The 15,182-nt window shown below is 38.6% G+C and overlaps 1 protein-coding gene and 1 non-coding gene across 2 annotated transcripts; both read left to right on the top strand.

Annotated features, from left to right (window-relative positions):
* The first annotated feature begins 1,392 nt into the window (after positions 1 to 1,392).
* On the top strand, positions 1,393 to 14,776 carry ATO (splicing factor-like protein). The gene is made up of 12 exons (XM_077373008.1): positions 1,393 to 1,714; positions 1,830 to 1,943; positions 2,129 to 2,233; positions 3,413 to 3,555; positions 3,727 to 3,823; positions 4,485 to 4,649; positions 5,371 to 5,442; positions 8,084 to 8,242; positions 8,378 to 8,455; positions 12,823 to 12,951; positions 13,311 to 13,457; positions 14,161 to 14,776. The coding sequence occupies exons 1-12, from the start codon at positions 1,541 to 1,543 to the stop codon at positions 14,305 to 14,307; spliced, it is 1,530 nt and encodes a 509-aa protein (XP_077229123.1). The 5' UTR covers positions 1,393 to 1,540; the 3' UTR covers positions 14,308 to 14,776.
* Positions 11,478 to 11,600, top strand: LOC143862785 (U6atac minor spliceosomal RNA). Its single transcript, XR_013240494.1, has one exon. It is a non-coding gene; the product is annotated as a U6atac minor spliceosomal RNA (small nuclear RNA).
* Positions 14,777 to 15,182: the final 406 nt, after the last annotated feature.

The raw sequence follows: 15,182 nt of genomic DNA, 5'->3' as shown, positions 1-15,182 counted from the left end.
TTCCGGGAGATCTTGAGTTCGGTTTGCCAGCCCTATGAATTTTTCCTGGTATTGTTTGACACTTCCGATCTAGTGTAACTTAGTGAGGTCTCCACTGCATCCTCGTACAAAAATGGTCCAAAACGCTCACAAAGGGCTTCAACAAGCTCATCCCATCCTCCCTTCCCACGAGATCTTTTGTACCATTGGTACCACTGGAGTGCCTTATTCACAAGATGAACGGAGGCCAGAGGAACTTGTTGACGAGGCAGAATCTAATTGAATTCAAAAAATTGCTCACAACAGTATATCCAACATGTGGATCTTCATCATCGAACCGTGAAAACTCAATCTTGGTATATTTGGCATAGGTGTTGTACGCAGTTGATGCCATTTGGCCTGGTTGATCCGTAGTAGATTCTTCAAGTGCACCACAGTTATGACTTAAGTTAGATACAAGCTATTCATATTTTAGATTCAACCCGAAAACCATCTACCTCAGCTCGGTAAGAGCCGTAGCATTTTGCTTGATCGCTTCTTCCATTCGTCAGGCTTCCTGCGCACGAGTCCCGTCTGCCATCAACCTTCGGCGGAACAGTTTTAAAAGACCGCTATGATACCAGATGATATGAGAGGTAAATGGGAGAAACACACAAGAAATACAAACACAGATTTGTTTTGCTTCAGGGGAGACACCCTCTGCACGAATGCAACTCAAATGACTATAATTTTCTTGTTCTTTCAATTACAAAAGCAAGATGATATAGAAAAACTCATAATCTCGTATCTCCCCAAATCTCCTAAAAGAAACCCATTGTTAAACTGCTATTTATTATGAAAAACAAGTGAAAAGAGCCCCAAAAGAAAACAATAAAAGAGGAAAACCATCTTAATGCCAAAAAGGAAACATTCCTACTGCTTTATGTTACGTGCTTTATGTTACGTGCGACGGTGGTTGAGGGAAATTAGGGGTTGATAGGAGTCTTTGTTTGGTAGGTGTCTGTTATTTTTATCTCTATTTGTCTTAGTGTTCTGGTAGGAATGGTATAAGAGTAATAATAGGAGTGGGTGTGGCTCTTTGGCGTAAAGTCATGGGTTTGCTCCCAAGTGACGAGCGTTCGAATCCCCCCTTGCTTACCCGAGGCGCGTGGTTTCCGGGTGATTGCACGCATCCGTAGGGAAACAGTCCTACCCCCGAAGGGGGGTGGGGGGGGGGGGGGGTGGGGACACCCTTCGTTACCCAAAAAAAAAAAAGAAAAAGGAACGGTATAAGAGTTATAATAGGAGTGGGTAACTTTATGAGTTTGGCATAAGAGTCCAGTTGGTTTCTCTCTTAATTGTAATGGTTTCTTTCTTGTCTATTTAAAGGGGATTAGGACTTAGGAGGTTGACCCCCTCGAAGTGGTCCTCTGTTTTTGTTTTACATAACACTTTAGGACTCCAAGCGCGTAAGAAACTCCTGCCCTTTTATCTTCTCCTCTGCGACTGGAGAGAAAAGAAAAAAAAAGAGCCCTAGGGAGAGGGAGAGAGAGAGAGGGAACGAAGCCCTAGAGAGAAGACAATGTCTTCCACTCTCCTTGAAGTGACGCGCTCGGCTCACGAGGAAGCCGAGCGGTTCGAACGACTCATCGTCAAAGACCTCCAGCGCGAGCCCACTTCAAATCGAGAGCGCCTTTTCCAAAACCACCGCGTCCGAAACATGATCGAATCCATCATTAACACCACTGAAAAACTCGTACTCTCTCTCTCTCTCTCTATATATATATATATTTGCAGAAATTTCTTCCACTTTTTTCCTTTTTTTGGTTTTCTGATTTTTTTAACCTTTTCACTGTGATTCCTTTCTGTAGGTGGAGATATACGAAGATGATGATGGGGCGAGGAAAGATGAGATTGCTGCTATCGGAGGGCAAACTTTAAGCGGGACGAACGTTTTCAGTGCATTCTATGACAGATTAAAGGAGGTAATTTCCAATTTCAATATGGTCCTATATTTTTATTTTTTTTCCATATGCCCTAACCCTAAGAGCACAATCAAGAAATTGGGCTGTCTAGATGATGATTTGGGAATGAGTTTGCACGAATTTCGCTATAAATGCTTTGACTTTTTCTTTTTTCTCAGACTACTAAGTCCAATCTATGTTTGCAGATTCGTGAGTACCATAGACGCCATCCAGTTGCACGTGTCGTTGATGCGGCGGAGGAATATGAAGATCTACTCAAAGAAGAACCGCGGATTGAATTTAGTGGCGAGGTCTCTCTTGTGCCTTAATTTATTTTTTTGCGTTGCGCTATTGTCTTTATGTTCCTAATGATTTGTTTAATCTTGGATTTTGAGGGATCTGATATTTTACATTTTTAAACAGAGCTGAACTAATAAGTTTTCAAATTTTTTTTTTTTCTTGTTTAAAGTGTCTTAAATTTAACTCTAATAATAGCGAAGCGTTATGCATCTCTCATAAAATTAAAATCCTTATGAACTAACATCTACTGGATAGATGAACACAATTCGTTCCATTACGGGGTATACATTGCTCCTAAGTCTCTTTGATATTCGCCTTGGATGTTAGCATAGAGAGCTCCTTTTGTGTAATCCTATACCTCTACATCACGATGTCCTAAATTTTGACATTGTTAATGGAGACCTCGTTGTACGTGTAGGATTTTTTCGTAGTTCTGTCCGCATCTTTCCCATGTTTGAATATTTTCTTTTTTGCATCTCAACCTTTTCTATATTTCGCCATTTCAAAAAAAAAAAAAAAATTCCTTTTTTGCATCTCAACCTATTATTTTGGAGATCTCCCCACCATAGTAAGGCCCTGTTCGTTTCTAATTGTGGCAACCGATGGTGAGGGCCCAAACCGATTATTGGCCCAAATTTATGTTTAATTTTGGGCCAATAATCGGTTGGGGCCCTCACCATCGGTTGTCATAACCTGAAACGAACAGGGCCTAAGGTTCCAACTGACAATTTGGTAGCCACTAACTTCACCTTATTGTCGTTGATCATCTTCTTGTAATCAAACACCTTTTGCACACTCAGAAAACCGTTTAATAAACTCTTCAGTGTCCCTTTGTTCATGGAATTCATGTATCTCCACCCCTATTTTGAAATCCTCACTATGTTGTGACTTCTTGAACTTCACCTTTTTTAATTTCTGCATCATCATCACCAAGGATTTATATTCTGTATGCAATTTTTTTTGCGGAGGTTAGCTTCTGAATTCTTCGAAGTAGTCTTTGTGGAAAGTCTCTTTATAGGTTTTTGCAGAAACTTGCCTACATCTATTGATAATCTGAGAGGAGTCTTGAGAGACTTCTGTTGGGATATGGAATTTTTAAAACTTGCAGTTTTTTATTTGGGATAATTTTTTTTTTTTAATGATTTTATTTGGGATAATATTCTATTGACATCTGGAATTGCTTTCTTTAGGAATCTTTTGGTCGGTACCTAGACATGCATGAATTGTACAATGAGTACGTCAACTCTAAATTTGGAGAGCAAATTGAATATTCTGCTTTCTTGGATGTGTTCCCTCAAACACACAAGATTCCCCGCAATCTGAAGATGACAAGGTAAACTTATGAATACTTTTTTCTCCCCAAAAAAACTGTATGTTTGGTGAATACTATCTGTATCCATTAGAATGTTCTTATAATAAGAAACATAAGAATTCACTTAAATCGTCATTATCAGCGAGAGTGAATATTTTTTTCACTTGATCGCATGCTTCCATGTTTTTGCAGTCAGTACAAGGACTACTTGGAGCATCTGCTGGAGTACCTAATATCATATTTTCAGCGAACAGAACCCCTGCAGGACCTTGATAGAATATTTTTGAAGGTTCTTTCTCCCTCTCTCATTCATTCACGATATGTTTCTTCTTATGGAACGTCATAAACCTTCTTATCCATATATGTCTGGGAAACCATAGAATTTCATTGCTTTCTTGGGAGAGTGGCTGGTTAATTAGTTACAAGAGACATTTTTCTAATCATATACTACTTTTGAATTGGCTGGATGGATTTTATATTTTCTGCGAACCAGACCCCTGCAGGACCTTGTGTGCATGCTGAGATAAGTTGTGGCAGGTTCAGGGAGAGATCAGATCAAGGTTTCATGTCTATTGCATTTTTTTTTTTTACTTCAGAGGAAATTGACTAAGCAGGCTTATAGTCCATTTTAAAAAATGAAAAGTGTTCTGGCGGCACTGTTACTTTCCATCTTTTTTACAGTTTTACCACCCCAATAAAAATAAAAATGATTGTTGCTATCTGGTTGCCTCTTGTTCGGAGCAGTGTACTCTTAACAGAAGGGGAACCAAATTCATTCCCATGTCTGTGACAGAGAGGTGATCTTATTATCTAGTAATAATGGAAGTTATTGGGGATTGCATCTTCATTTGTGAATACTACTGATTGAGGTTGACTATGTTTCTGGAAATGAGGGAAAGTTGTATTTTGTGCCCTTACTCCTTACTGAGTTATTGATTTGCTTGTGGCAGGTTGAGACTGAATTTGAAGAGCTGTGGGTAGATGGCATGGTTCATGGATGGGATAGCAAAGGTTTAGAGAATGGACATCTTTTGGCACGTGAATCTGTAATTGATCTTGACTATTACAGTAGTGTGGAGGAGCTGTTGGAAGTAGGCTCTGAAAAATTAAAAGAGGTTGGTGTTTTTCTTTTTTGTCATGTCTAACTTTCTGTATCTTGGTCAATTATTTATTTATTTTTTGATAATGTATACTTGGTCCAATTTTACTGCATTCTTTAAAATGTCGCATGCTTTTCTGCATGTGCCTGCACTTCTTCGGTTCTTCCAGCAGAAATGTGGTTACTTCAGTAATTTATCTCTCCATTTTAAGTCTATCTGATTTTTCGCACACATGGGTTGGCATGCTGATACATGTCCTTGAATTGTATTCAGTTACTCTGATGTGGATATTTCAGTAACATTTCTCAAATTTTTTGGATAAAATTTCAACCAGCTTCTTGACTATTTGATGGATTACAATGTTACATATAGTTATTTTGTGATTGAGCTTTATTGCATTAAGCACAGTAATCTGCATCTTTTAGACATCATCTTACACTGGGTTTCTCTTGTTTAATGTCATTTTATGATTGTATTTGACAGTGGTGGACAATCACTGAAACCTTATCTAATGTTTCGGTTTTTGTCAAAGGTTTTAGTTTTGGTCAATGTCGCCACCTTATGATGATTGCATATTGATATGCACCCACCTATTTATTATCTTTTTTCTTTGGTTTTGTGGTGACTATTTGATGATTTGATAACTCATTGAAGTTGTATACCAGAAATTTCTATTTGAGTATTTATTTGTTTTAAGGTACTGTGTTCTCCCTATTGACTGTGGTAGTATTTTCAGGCACTAGAAGCTCTTGGGTTAAAAAGAGGCGGGACTATTCAGCAGCGTGCAGAGCGGCTTTTTCTTACAAAGGTAATTAAGCATCTATTCATAAGCAGGTTAAAGGAAAACAGAAATACTTCCTACTTTATCTTATTTTTCCTCTTAGAACAGTGTTACTCTCTGGATAGGACAGTAGGTATCTTATCTAATTCTCCTGTTTTCTGTAACCTGGAATAATATTTTACTGGAAAATGGAAATGCATGCTTAGAAAGACAAACCGTTGAAAAATTCAGAAATATGCAATTCTTTTCTTATCTGTTGCAGTTCTTGAACCCTGTGCTTGCTTTCTCTGTTATTATACATCTAGTCGCCAATTATTTTATTGGGGGTTCTTGAATGTCCTATTCCATCATTTTAGTTTTGACCCTTTTGGCAAATCTATATACTACATCCAATATATTTTTTTAAGTTCTCACAATACTGTGCCGACCATAACGTGGTTGGAGGACATTTTATACTAGCCATGTTCAGGAAAATTTTGGCATCTGATACAGATAATGCTTACAACGTTGCCACAAATTGAAAAATTTTACGCTTGTAGAGGCCTGTCTTTTATCATTAGGAGAGTGGAACATTTCAAATAAGGAGGAAATCAAATGATACATATGCCTGATGGAAGTAACAGCACTCCTAGCATGTATGTGGCTGCTTAGATCAGAACTACAGGGTAGTTATTATTATTATTATTATTATTGTAGGTGATTCATCAAATGTAATTTCTTGGATACTTGGTGACGAGAAGATCCATGGAGGCTTGGTCAGCTCATAAATGAGATAAAAGATAAAATGAGAGCTGTGTAGAGGGACGCTTTCATATCTCTAGGAGGGCAAACAAAATTGCCGATAAGCTAGCAAACAAGGGTAGAAGGGCAGAGTTGTATTTTGGGCAGATTTTGTAAAATGATGTAAAATTGTAAATTTTCTTGGTTCTTGATAAAGTTACCTTTTCAAAAAGAAGAATGGAATTCTTTATATTGTTCTAGCTTTATCGGATGTCTCCGAAGAGATAAGAAGAATGTGATTCTTTAAATTGATCTGGTTATTTTTTTTATTTGCTTATGATGGATAAGGACTCCCTCAATGTCATCCAGTGGGTTATGGGTGGCAAAGTATATCCCTGGAGATTTGTGGATGTGCTGGAAGAGGTCTTGGATGTTGTGGAAGGACACTCTGTCATGTTTGAGCACGTTCTCTGCTTGCCCAATGAAGAGGTGGATTCTTTGGCTTGTACCAGGGTTGATGAAGATTCTGTTACTTTTTTGGATCACTTTCCTTTTGAGGGGCTTCTCTATTCTGCTTTGTCTTCCTTTCTTTTGTTTCTTGCCTTTGACCATCTCAGTGTAGGCTCTTCTTTGACTCTCATTTTCTTAATAAAATGCTCCACCATTCAAAAGAAAGGAATGCTAAATTGAAGGGTTCCCTTGCAAAAACCAGCTTACCTACACCGGCCCCTCCCCCCACCTCCTCCCCCCCCCCCCCCAAAAAAAAAAAAAAAAAAAAAAAAGGAAAGAAAGAAAGAAATGACAATGCATCTTGGAAGGCTTTTAGGTGCCACTCCACTATAACCTGTGTAAATAGTTACTTCAGATTTATTTAATCCGTTTATAATTCCTGCTCTATTATAATTTGTGTTAGTAGTTTATTTAATTCTGTCATAGTTAAGTGAATGCAGTTTTGTCCCTGAATTTTGGCAAGTTGCTATGTATCAGGGTTTCTATTAATTGGTTATAAAATCTTAAATTTTGTATCATCATTTCTCATTCTTCGAACTAAATACTAAAACCTACTAAAAATTACTTAATGTCTAAAATCTATTTAAATTTTAATGTATTTACCAGAACCTACCTCAAATCAACCATTGTCTTATTACCCAACTCTTTATATAGTGTAGGACACTTTTACACTTTCAATTAGAAATCTGCTTGTCAATTAGTAAAACAACCATTTCAATTCATCTTCTCTCTCCCCTTACCATCATATTGAAAAACCCTAGGGGCATCCCACATTGCAATTAGTTCCAACTCCATATCCTCAACATGTGATGTATGTTACTGTGGCCACAACCAATTGGGCCTACCATGATGGCCCCACAATACACAATTTTAACCCATTGGCGAGATTTTTGACCATCTGGTAAGAATTTTGATCAAATTCTAACAATTGCCAACAATTGAGATAAAACTCCCTTGACATCGAACGTGCCACCATTTGGTGAGGTTTTTGGCCTTGGACCATCCATGATGGAACCCATCTAGTAGTGTTGGTCTCAAATGCCAAATATGTGCCATGTGTATAGTGGTTGAGTCAGGTCCAATTATACCCAGGGCCATAGTATCTTTACCATTTATATCACTTAAGCTTTGGATGAATCTCTCTCTCTCTCTCTCTCTCTCTCTCTCTCTCTCTCTCTCTCTCTCTCTCTCCCTCCCTCCCTCCCTCCCTCCCTCCCTCCCTCCCTCCCTCTCTCTCTCTCTCTCTCTCTCTCTCTCTCTCTCTCTCTCTCTCTCTCTCTCTCTCTCTCTCTCTCATAAAACAATGGCCCGAAAACAACATTTCCCATCTCTAATGTGACAGCTGGTTGAATTAGTTTTTGTTAATTATATATTAAGAACTAAATAGGTATTGGTGCTGACTTATATATGTTTTCATGTTTTTTATTCCTTTGTACAGAACACACCCCTTGACCAACTGGATAAAAAACATTTTGCCAAAGGCTCACGAGGCTTAGAAGAAAGTAATGCTGCTGCAGTTTCACAGCAGATTGATGCTGGGAAAGAAATTGCTTTGATGGAGGTTAAGATACAACGGCTGTGTGAATTGCTAAATGAGGTAGTTTCTGTTTTAGAAATTTAGAACTTTAAATTACTGTTCATTTCCCATAGGACACATTTTCGAAGTTCTTGTGATATTTATTGATGCATTTTAGTTTTACAACTTTATGGTAACACTTGCGAGCTTGTGCAGACAATCGTTCAAACCAAAGAAAACATTGAAAAGAAACAGGCTTTGACATATGAGGAAATGGAAGCTGAGCGTGAAGAGGTGATGTTGCATTTTATTGCTAAATTCCTTCATTTTGTCAAATTTTCTTACAGAGTACATATCTTAGAAAACATTTTTGCATATAACCCCCTTTTATAAGGTACACAAACTTCCGATAGCCGGTTTATTATTAGAATAATTAACATTTTTTGTCAAATGGCCTATATTTCATTTTATAATGATTATTACTAGACTATCTTGGCGAGTATTAAAATGATTGATGACTTTTATGTTGATTACATTAGCAAGGATGATGGTGGTGGTGATAATTCATTAATAGAAACTGAAGGTACAAAGTATACTAGGAAAACTATATATCTCGTACTACAACGCGATACTTCCTGAAGCATTCTAGTAAAGCCTGATTATTTCAGCTAAGAAGGAGCGCTAGGAAATGAACCCACTGGGGGGAGGCAATTAACATCCGAGAAGTAGTACAATCCTTATCCTTCAGGAGACTTCCCGATACCGGTTTGACCAGGATTTCCGTTGCTCGATCCATCAAAATTTAGTTTCGCCATACCTTACTCCAGAGGGTCTCCAATGAGGAGATGGCGTCTCCTCCCTTTCCTTTGCACCACATATTTCCTTCCAGCAACACCTGAGACCCATGGTGGAGATTAACCTAAAACAAAGCAGGACCTTGGCCCAACCAATAACTAGAGAAATAATCTTCATGAACATGTAGATTGGGCCTTTGTCAAAGTTTTTAAAAATTCAGCATTTCACTCCTTCCAAAGGACCCATATTTAGTAGCCAGTATCGCCAGCCTCCAAAGAATCCTCACTCTTTAAGGCCAAGGCGCATAAGACCAGCTCTCTAGAAGCTCATAAAGCCTCAAAGGGAATACCCAAGCAATTCTGAATCTCATTAAGATCCGGCTCCAAACATCCCTAGTTCTTCTGCAATGAAGTAACATATGATCTACAGTCCCCCCTGCCACCACACACACACACACAATGGTCCACAATCAAGACCTTGTGATTACACAATTGGTCCATGTTAAGTATATTATCCTGGCACACAGTCCATTCAAAAGCACAAACTCTGGGCCAAGAACGGAGCCAAAGGGGGGCAAGCAGGGGCAACTAAAATTCAGATTTTTTTTCCGTTAGACCATATCTTAGTGAAATTTTTAGTATAGTTGCCCCCTTAATACTCTGTATTTTTTCTTTAAAGTTAGCATTTTTTCGTAAACTCACCCTAAAATTCAGAATTTTTTTCCTTTCCGAAAGTAGTTTTAGTTAGCATTTTTCGTAGGGAATTGCCCCGGGATTTTTTTTCTTTCCATATCGTTTTAGTTAGCATTTTTTGGTAAAGTTCCTAAAATATAGGATTTATTTGGTAAGTCCTTCTCAACCGACCATTTAAATTAATACCATCTCTCTTACCTATTGAGATTCTCTCTCATTGATAATTAGTTGAACGGCACCGACAAAAGAAATCTGGACAAGAGACTAGAAGGGATTGTCCCCTTAGCTGTGTAGAGATTATATTTGTTGTGTATACCTAAAGTCCAATATTTTTTCTAAAAGTACTTCGGGCCCATTTCATAGGATCATCCAAATTGTTCGTTTGATGGGCCAAACCATAAATAGGCTGCACCCCGAAAGTCATCTCCATATGATGATCTTAACCCTCCAATCTACAATGGGATTGCCCATAATAGAAACTATAAATCGGAGGGTTAGGATCATTCTATGGAGATGAATTACGAGGTGCAACCTAGTTACATTGTGGCCCAACAAATGAACGGTTTGGATCATTCTATGAAGTGAGACCCATAGCATTTCTTTTACTGGACTTCGCGCGCACACAACATATAAAATCTTAGGATTTATTGGGATTTTCAAATTACAAAGCAATCCTTTTTTGGGGCCTTGTAATCTTTTACATCACTAACATTCTTGGACCACGCTATGGATGGTTGTAAAATAGTGGGCCCCGCCCATCAGAACATGCCCCGCTACATTAAGGTATGATGTGTAAATTGTGGGCTCTATGCATGAATTAGGGGGAGATGACGGGCCGACATATCAAAACGTCACATGTAAGATGGTGGACCCAACATGTTATAACAACCATTCTCTGTCCCTTCTTGAGCAAAATCCTGGCTCCGTCCCTGCTCTGGGCGGTGCTGGGGTGCTCCAAACTGTAGACAGGTGCAATGGGGGTGAGTTGGAGCCAGAATGATGATAGAAAGACCTGATGTTGAATACTCTAGATGATTCCCATATCCACATCCTCTTGTCATTGCCTATCTTTTTTATGTAAACAGAATCCATTTCGTTCAGAAACAAGACAACCTTATCCAACTGTCAAAACATGGTCACCTAGAATTTACCTTCCATGAAACCTGCCTCTCTGTCCATTCCATACTTGTACCGTTGCATCTTTGTTGATTGCCACTCCAAAAAATCAAGAATGATTTCCATTAATCCCCCATTTATCCCTCCAAAAGCAACGACGATGTTCCTTCTATCTGTATGATTTGAGAACTCAAATTTTTTGAACTTGCTTCTATATGTCCTTCTGTGAACGGTAGACGATAGGAAATTTAAATCTGAGAATGGCATAGTGTACACTTGGCAAGAGATGGAGTGGAAACATGTGAAACTTCATATTGGGTATTGTTTTCTATTAGATTAAATGATTAACAAACAATAGATAAGTAGTTTTTAAAGTATTATTTCTATGATTTATATTTCGTTTCATTTCTCTGTACTAGTTAACTGCTTCACACTTTTGGGACCACCCTTTCTTTCTTCTTTTTTGAAAGTTGATTCCTTTCACCTTCTTCATAAAATGTTTCTAAAGGATTCATTTAGCCGACCCCAACTAGTTTGGGACAAAGGCTTTGTTGAGTTGAGTTGAAAGTGGAGAAAGTATATTTATACTATGAAAATTACACTTTTGGGACCACCCTTTCCCATGCATGTTTATTTTTATTATTAATAAAGATTCGGTTATCACTTAATAAACGAAAAAATAATGAAAGCTAACATTGAGGTCCATATTTCATGTTTTGGTGAAAGGAGAGACGGTTGGCGTCTCCCCTGACAGGGATGGGAACAGCCTTTGGGCTTACCCTGTTACTTCACACGGTTAAGGCTCTCTACTTTGATGGATCTTACCCAATTATTTTATCTTTAAAAAAAATCTATAAGATCTAAAAGTATGTGGGGTCTCTCTTTTGATGGAGTATGTAAACTAAATACTTAAGATAACTGTAATGAAAACCCTTGGATGGACTGCCTGTCTTCTGGTAGCGCCTCCTAGGGTCTGCGCATTTGGATGGACCACCAGTCTAGATAAGATCCTCGCAGTAGACCCTCTACGATATCGACAAATGTTGATTGTAGTTCATTCTGTATGTAAGCTAAATTCTTAAGACGCCTAAATTCTGCTCCGATTCAGAGCTGTTTAGGTGTGTATGTAATTCACTTATTGGTCTTTGTGTATGTAAGTCAGGCCAATTCAGAGCCGTTTCGCATTACTGCTTCTAATGAAGCAGAAGTATATGATTTGCCAGTGGGATCAGGCTCGTTGACCAGGCTTTGTTAGATTCACTTATCATTGAGGGAGACTCTCTTCAATGTTATCCAATGGGTGATACTCCTTACTCTTGGAGATTTGGTGACGACCTTGACAACCTGACACTATTGGGGAGATCTTGGGCATGATTGAAGACCAAGACATGGTTTTTTTTAAGGCGGATCATCTCACTTGCTCATGTGTTGAGAGCGCCTTTGGAGATGTTTGAAAGAAACTTCCTGATGTTTTTTTTTTGTCATCCTTTGTTTTGGTTTAGCTTTACCATCTCGGTCTTGGGAGTTTTTATCCTTAATATGTCCATCACCAAAAAACATGGGTATGTAGACCCACAAATCTTGGAGGGGAAAAATAGCAGTTCTTTGTATAAGGCCCTTACCATAGCTTATGGTTTGTTCACTCCCTTATCTTTTAAGTTACTATTTCCTTTTGGCTAATTTAGCTACTATTATTTGATTTATTTGATATGGTTGGGAATTGATACAATGTTTGTACATTATATGCTCACAAATTACTAAAACTGTGACTGCTAATTGCATGAATATTTTCACATTCTTTGCCTATCCTAGACTTAACAGCAATATTTTTCCTTGCCATTTAGCATGGTTTGGGTTGACCCCGAAAATGTATAAAAAAATGTGATCACATTTCTGCAGTAGCTTATGGTTCCATTTTGGTTGAGCTTCTTCCTGCTTAATGTGCCCCTAGTTGTTGGGTTGAAATTTATTCCCGGTTCCATTTTCTTTTTGCCTTGCTATTTTCCCTCTGCAATTAGTTAGTCGTGGTTATTTACTCCTCTTTTCAATGGCAAGCAGGAAGAGGTACAGGCCGACACCGAAAGTGACGAAGACGAGCAGCAAATTTATAATCCTCTCAAGTTGCCAATGGGTTGGGATGGCAAGCCTATTCCTTACTGGCTGTATAAGCTCCATGGTCTAGGTCAGGTGTGTGTTTACTCAATTATAAGGGTTGTGCATCTATACCCATTTGTGCTTCCCACATCAGTTTTTACCATTTCTGCAATATCTACTACAACTGTCATTATTAACTGTCTAATGGTTTCCCTAAGAAGCCATTCACCGTAATCTCTATTTTGACCCTTTGTCATTTTCTCTTACTATCCTCTTTCCCACCCTGCTTTTTTTTATAGGCAATAAAAAAAACACTCAATACCTTGCTGTCTATGGAAACAGTTAGTTCTGTATGGCATCTGTGCACGAGCATAGAATTTGCATGGATGCATGGACATGTGTAAAATGGTGCATGGACATCTAACACCTGTTGTCTTGATTGTGTCATTTAGGAATTCAAGTGTGAGATATGTGGGAACCACAGTTATTGGGGACGTAGGGCTTTTGAGCGGCATTTCAAGGAATGGCGCCATCAGCATGGGATGCGTTGCCTTGGTATTCCCAACACCAAGAACTTCAATGAAATTACATCAATTAAGGTATGACCCCATTTCTGAGTTTCTTGAAGTTCGTTAACTCAGTGTCTCTCTTTTAAGCTGCCAAGGAATATAAATATTTTGTCTTCATTGCTATTTTTGCGGGATGATTTCCTTCTTGCAATCTTGGTAGGGTTTAAAAACTTGATTGAGCACTTAAACAAACCAATTTGACTTGACCAAGTTTCTGGTCAATTCATGTGAGGAGTTCATTGTTTCCACTAATGGACCAATGTGAGTAGTTCATTGATTCAAACGCTCTACCTATGTGATAGGGATAGAGGAAGAGGGGGAAATCCAAATAATTCACTTAGGGCCCGTTTGGATGCCGAGAAGATTTTGATTTGGATTTCTCACATTTGCAGCCCCTTGTGCATTGTGATTTGGATCCAATCAAATCCTTGGATTTCCAAATCAGCGACTGACACGGGAAAAAATCAGATTTCCAAATACGCTGTGGAAACAAGTAATTGGAAATCCAGAGATGTGGCAGTTTCGTTCACCTTCTTTGCTCCTTAACCTCTCCCCTCCAGTAGGAAGTACCCCCTTCCCTCTCTCTCTCTCCCCCTCAACATGAGTTGGCAGATCTATTCATTTTGTATTCCAAATCCAAATACAAAATACGAGGTATCCAAACAGGCCCTTGAGTACTTTTGATCTAAAAATCAATCTGATTTATTTCGTACCGTCAATTTGTCTTTTGCAGGAAGCAAAGGTATTGTGGGAGAGAATACAAGAAAGGCAAGGAGTGAACAAATGGCGGCCGGACCTTGAAGAAGAGTATGAAGACAAGGAGGGTAACATCTACAACAAGAAAACATACACCGATTTGCAACGGCAGGGGCTGATTTAAAGGGTAGTTACCAAGACCCAATGTCACAGCTTTCTTTATCTCGAGTACTGTAGAAAAGTGTATGGGCGATTTCGCACACAGAATTTTGTTGTTTATGAGCTTATCACAAGAAACCATTCAAAAAACAACTAATCACAAGAACCTCCTTTGGTGGGTTTACAATGTTCAGTGTTAAGAGAGCAGTAAATGTTTGAGCAAGAGAGAAGCTGTTGTGAACACCAATGGAAATCAATAGTATTAGCAGCTAGGATAAAATATTCTGGATTTTGGCAGGAAGGTGACTTCTCAAGTACAATTTCGCCATGGAAGCTGGAAACCTCTTTCAGGCGGGCAAAGCTAATAATAGAGATCCGTTTATCTTGTGCCACAATTGTAACCATAACATGAATATCAATCTCTTGATCTGTAATTCAAACATACATCTGCGACTATTTTTTTTTTTACACGGCGATCTGCCATGTCTAGCGGCCAGGAATTTTTTTTTTCATGATAAATCAGTCTCTCCAAGTGGTGTGTTGAGAGGCGTAGGACAGGTGCGAGAAGAGATTTGAGAGGACAGGAATGAGTTGAGGGTGAAAAGTGGCTAAAAAATCAGGAAAAAATCATCACATTTTTTTTTAATTTCCTGATTTTTCAGGCTTTTCTTTCCCTATCCTCACAGAGTCCCTCCCGTAAAACAAATCCCTCCCAGATTCCCTCACCAATTCAAAAAAGCTAATTTATCGAATCGCGGGTTCTGTTTACCAATACAATAAGATGGAGGGCGATCCTTGTTGTAGTGGAAACATTGCTGCCGAAACCTTGCACTAAGCAAACCGGAAGTTTTTGCCTTCAGATGTCTAGTGTGCACTGCTCTAATGATATCATGAGGCATA

This window comes from Tasmannia lanceolata, unplaced genomic scaffold (genome assembly GCF_043159265.1).
Source record: "Tasmannia lanceolata isolate RefF3 unplaced genomic scaffold, GAP_Taslan_0.1 ptg000037l, whole genome shotgun sequence".
NCBI classification, from domain to species: domain Eukaryota; kingdom Viridiplantae; phylum Streptophyta; class Magnoliopsida; order Canellales; family Winteraceae; genus Tasmannia; species Tasmannia lanceolata.
The sequence above is the reverse complement of the archived record's forward strand: the minus strand, read 5'-3'. Positions and strand labels throughout refer to the sequence as shown.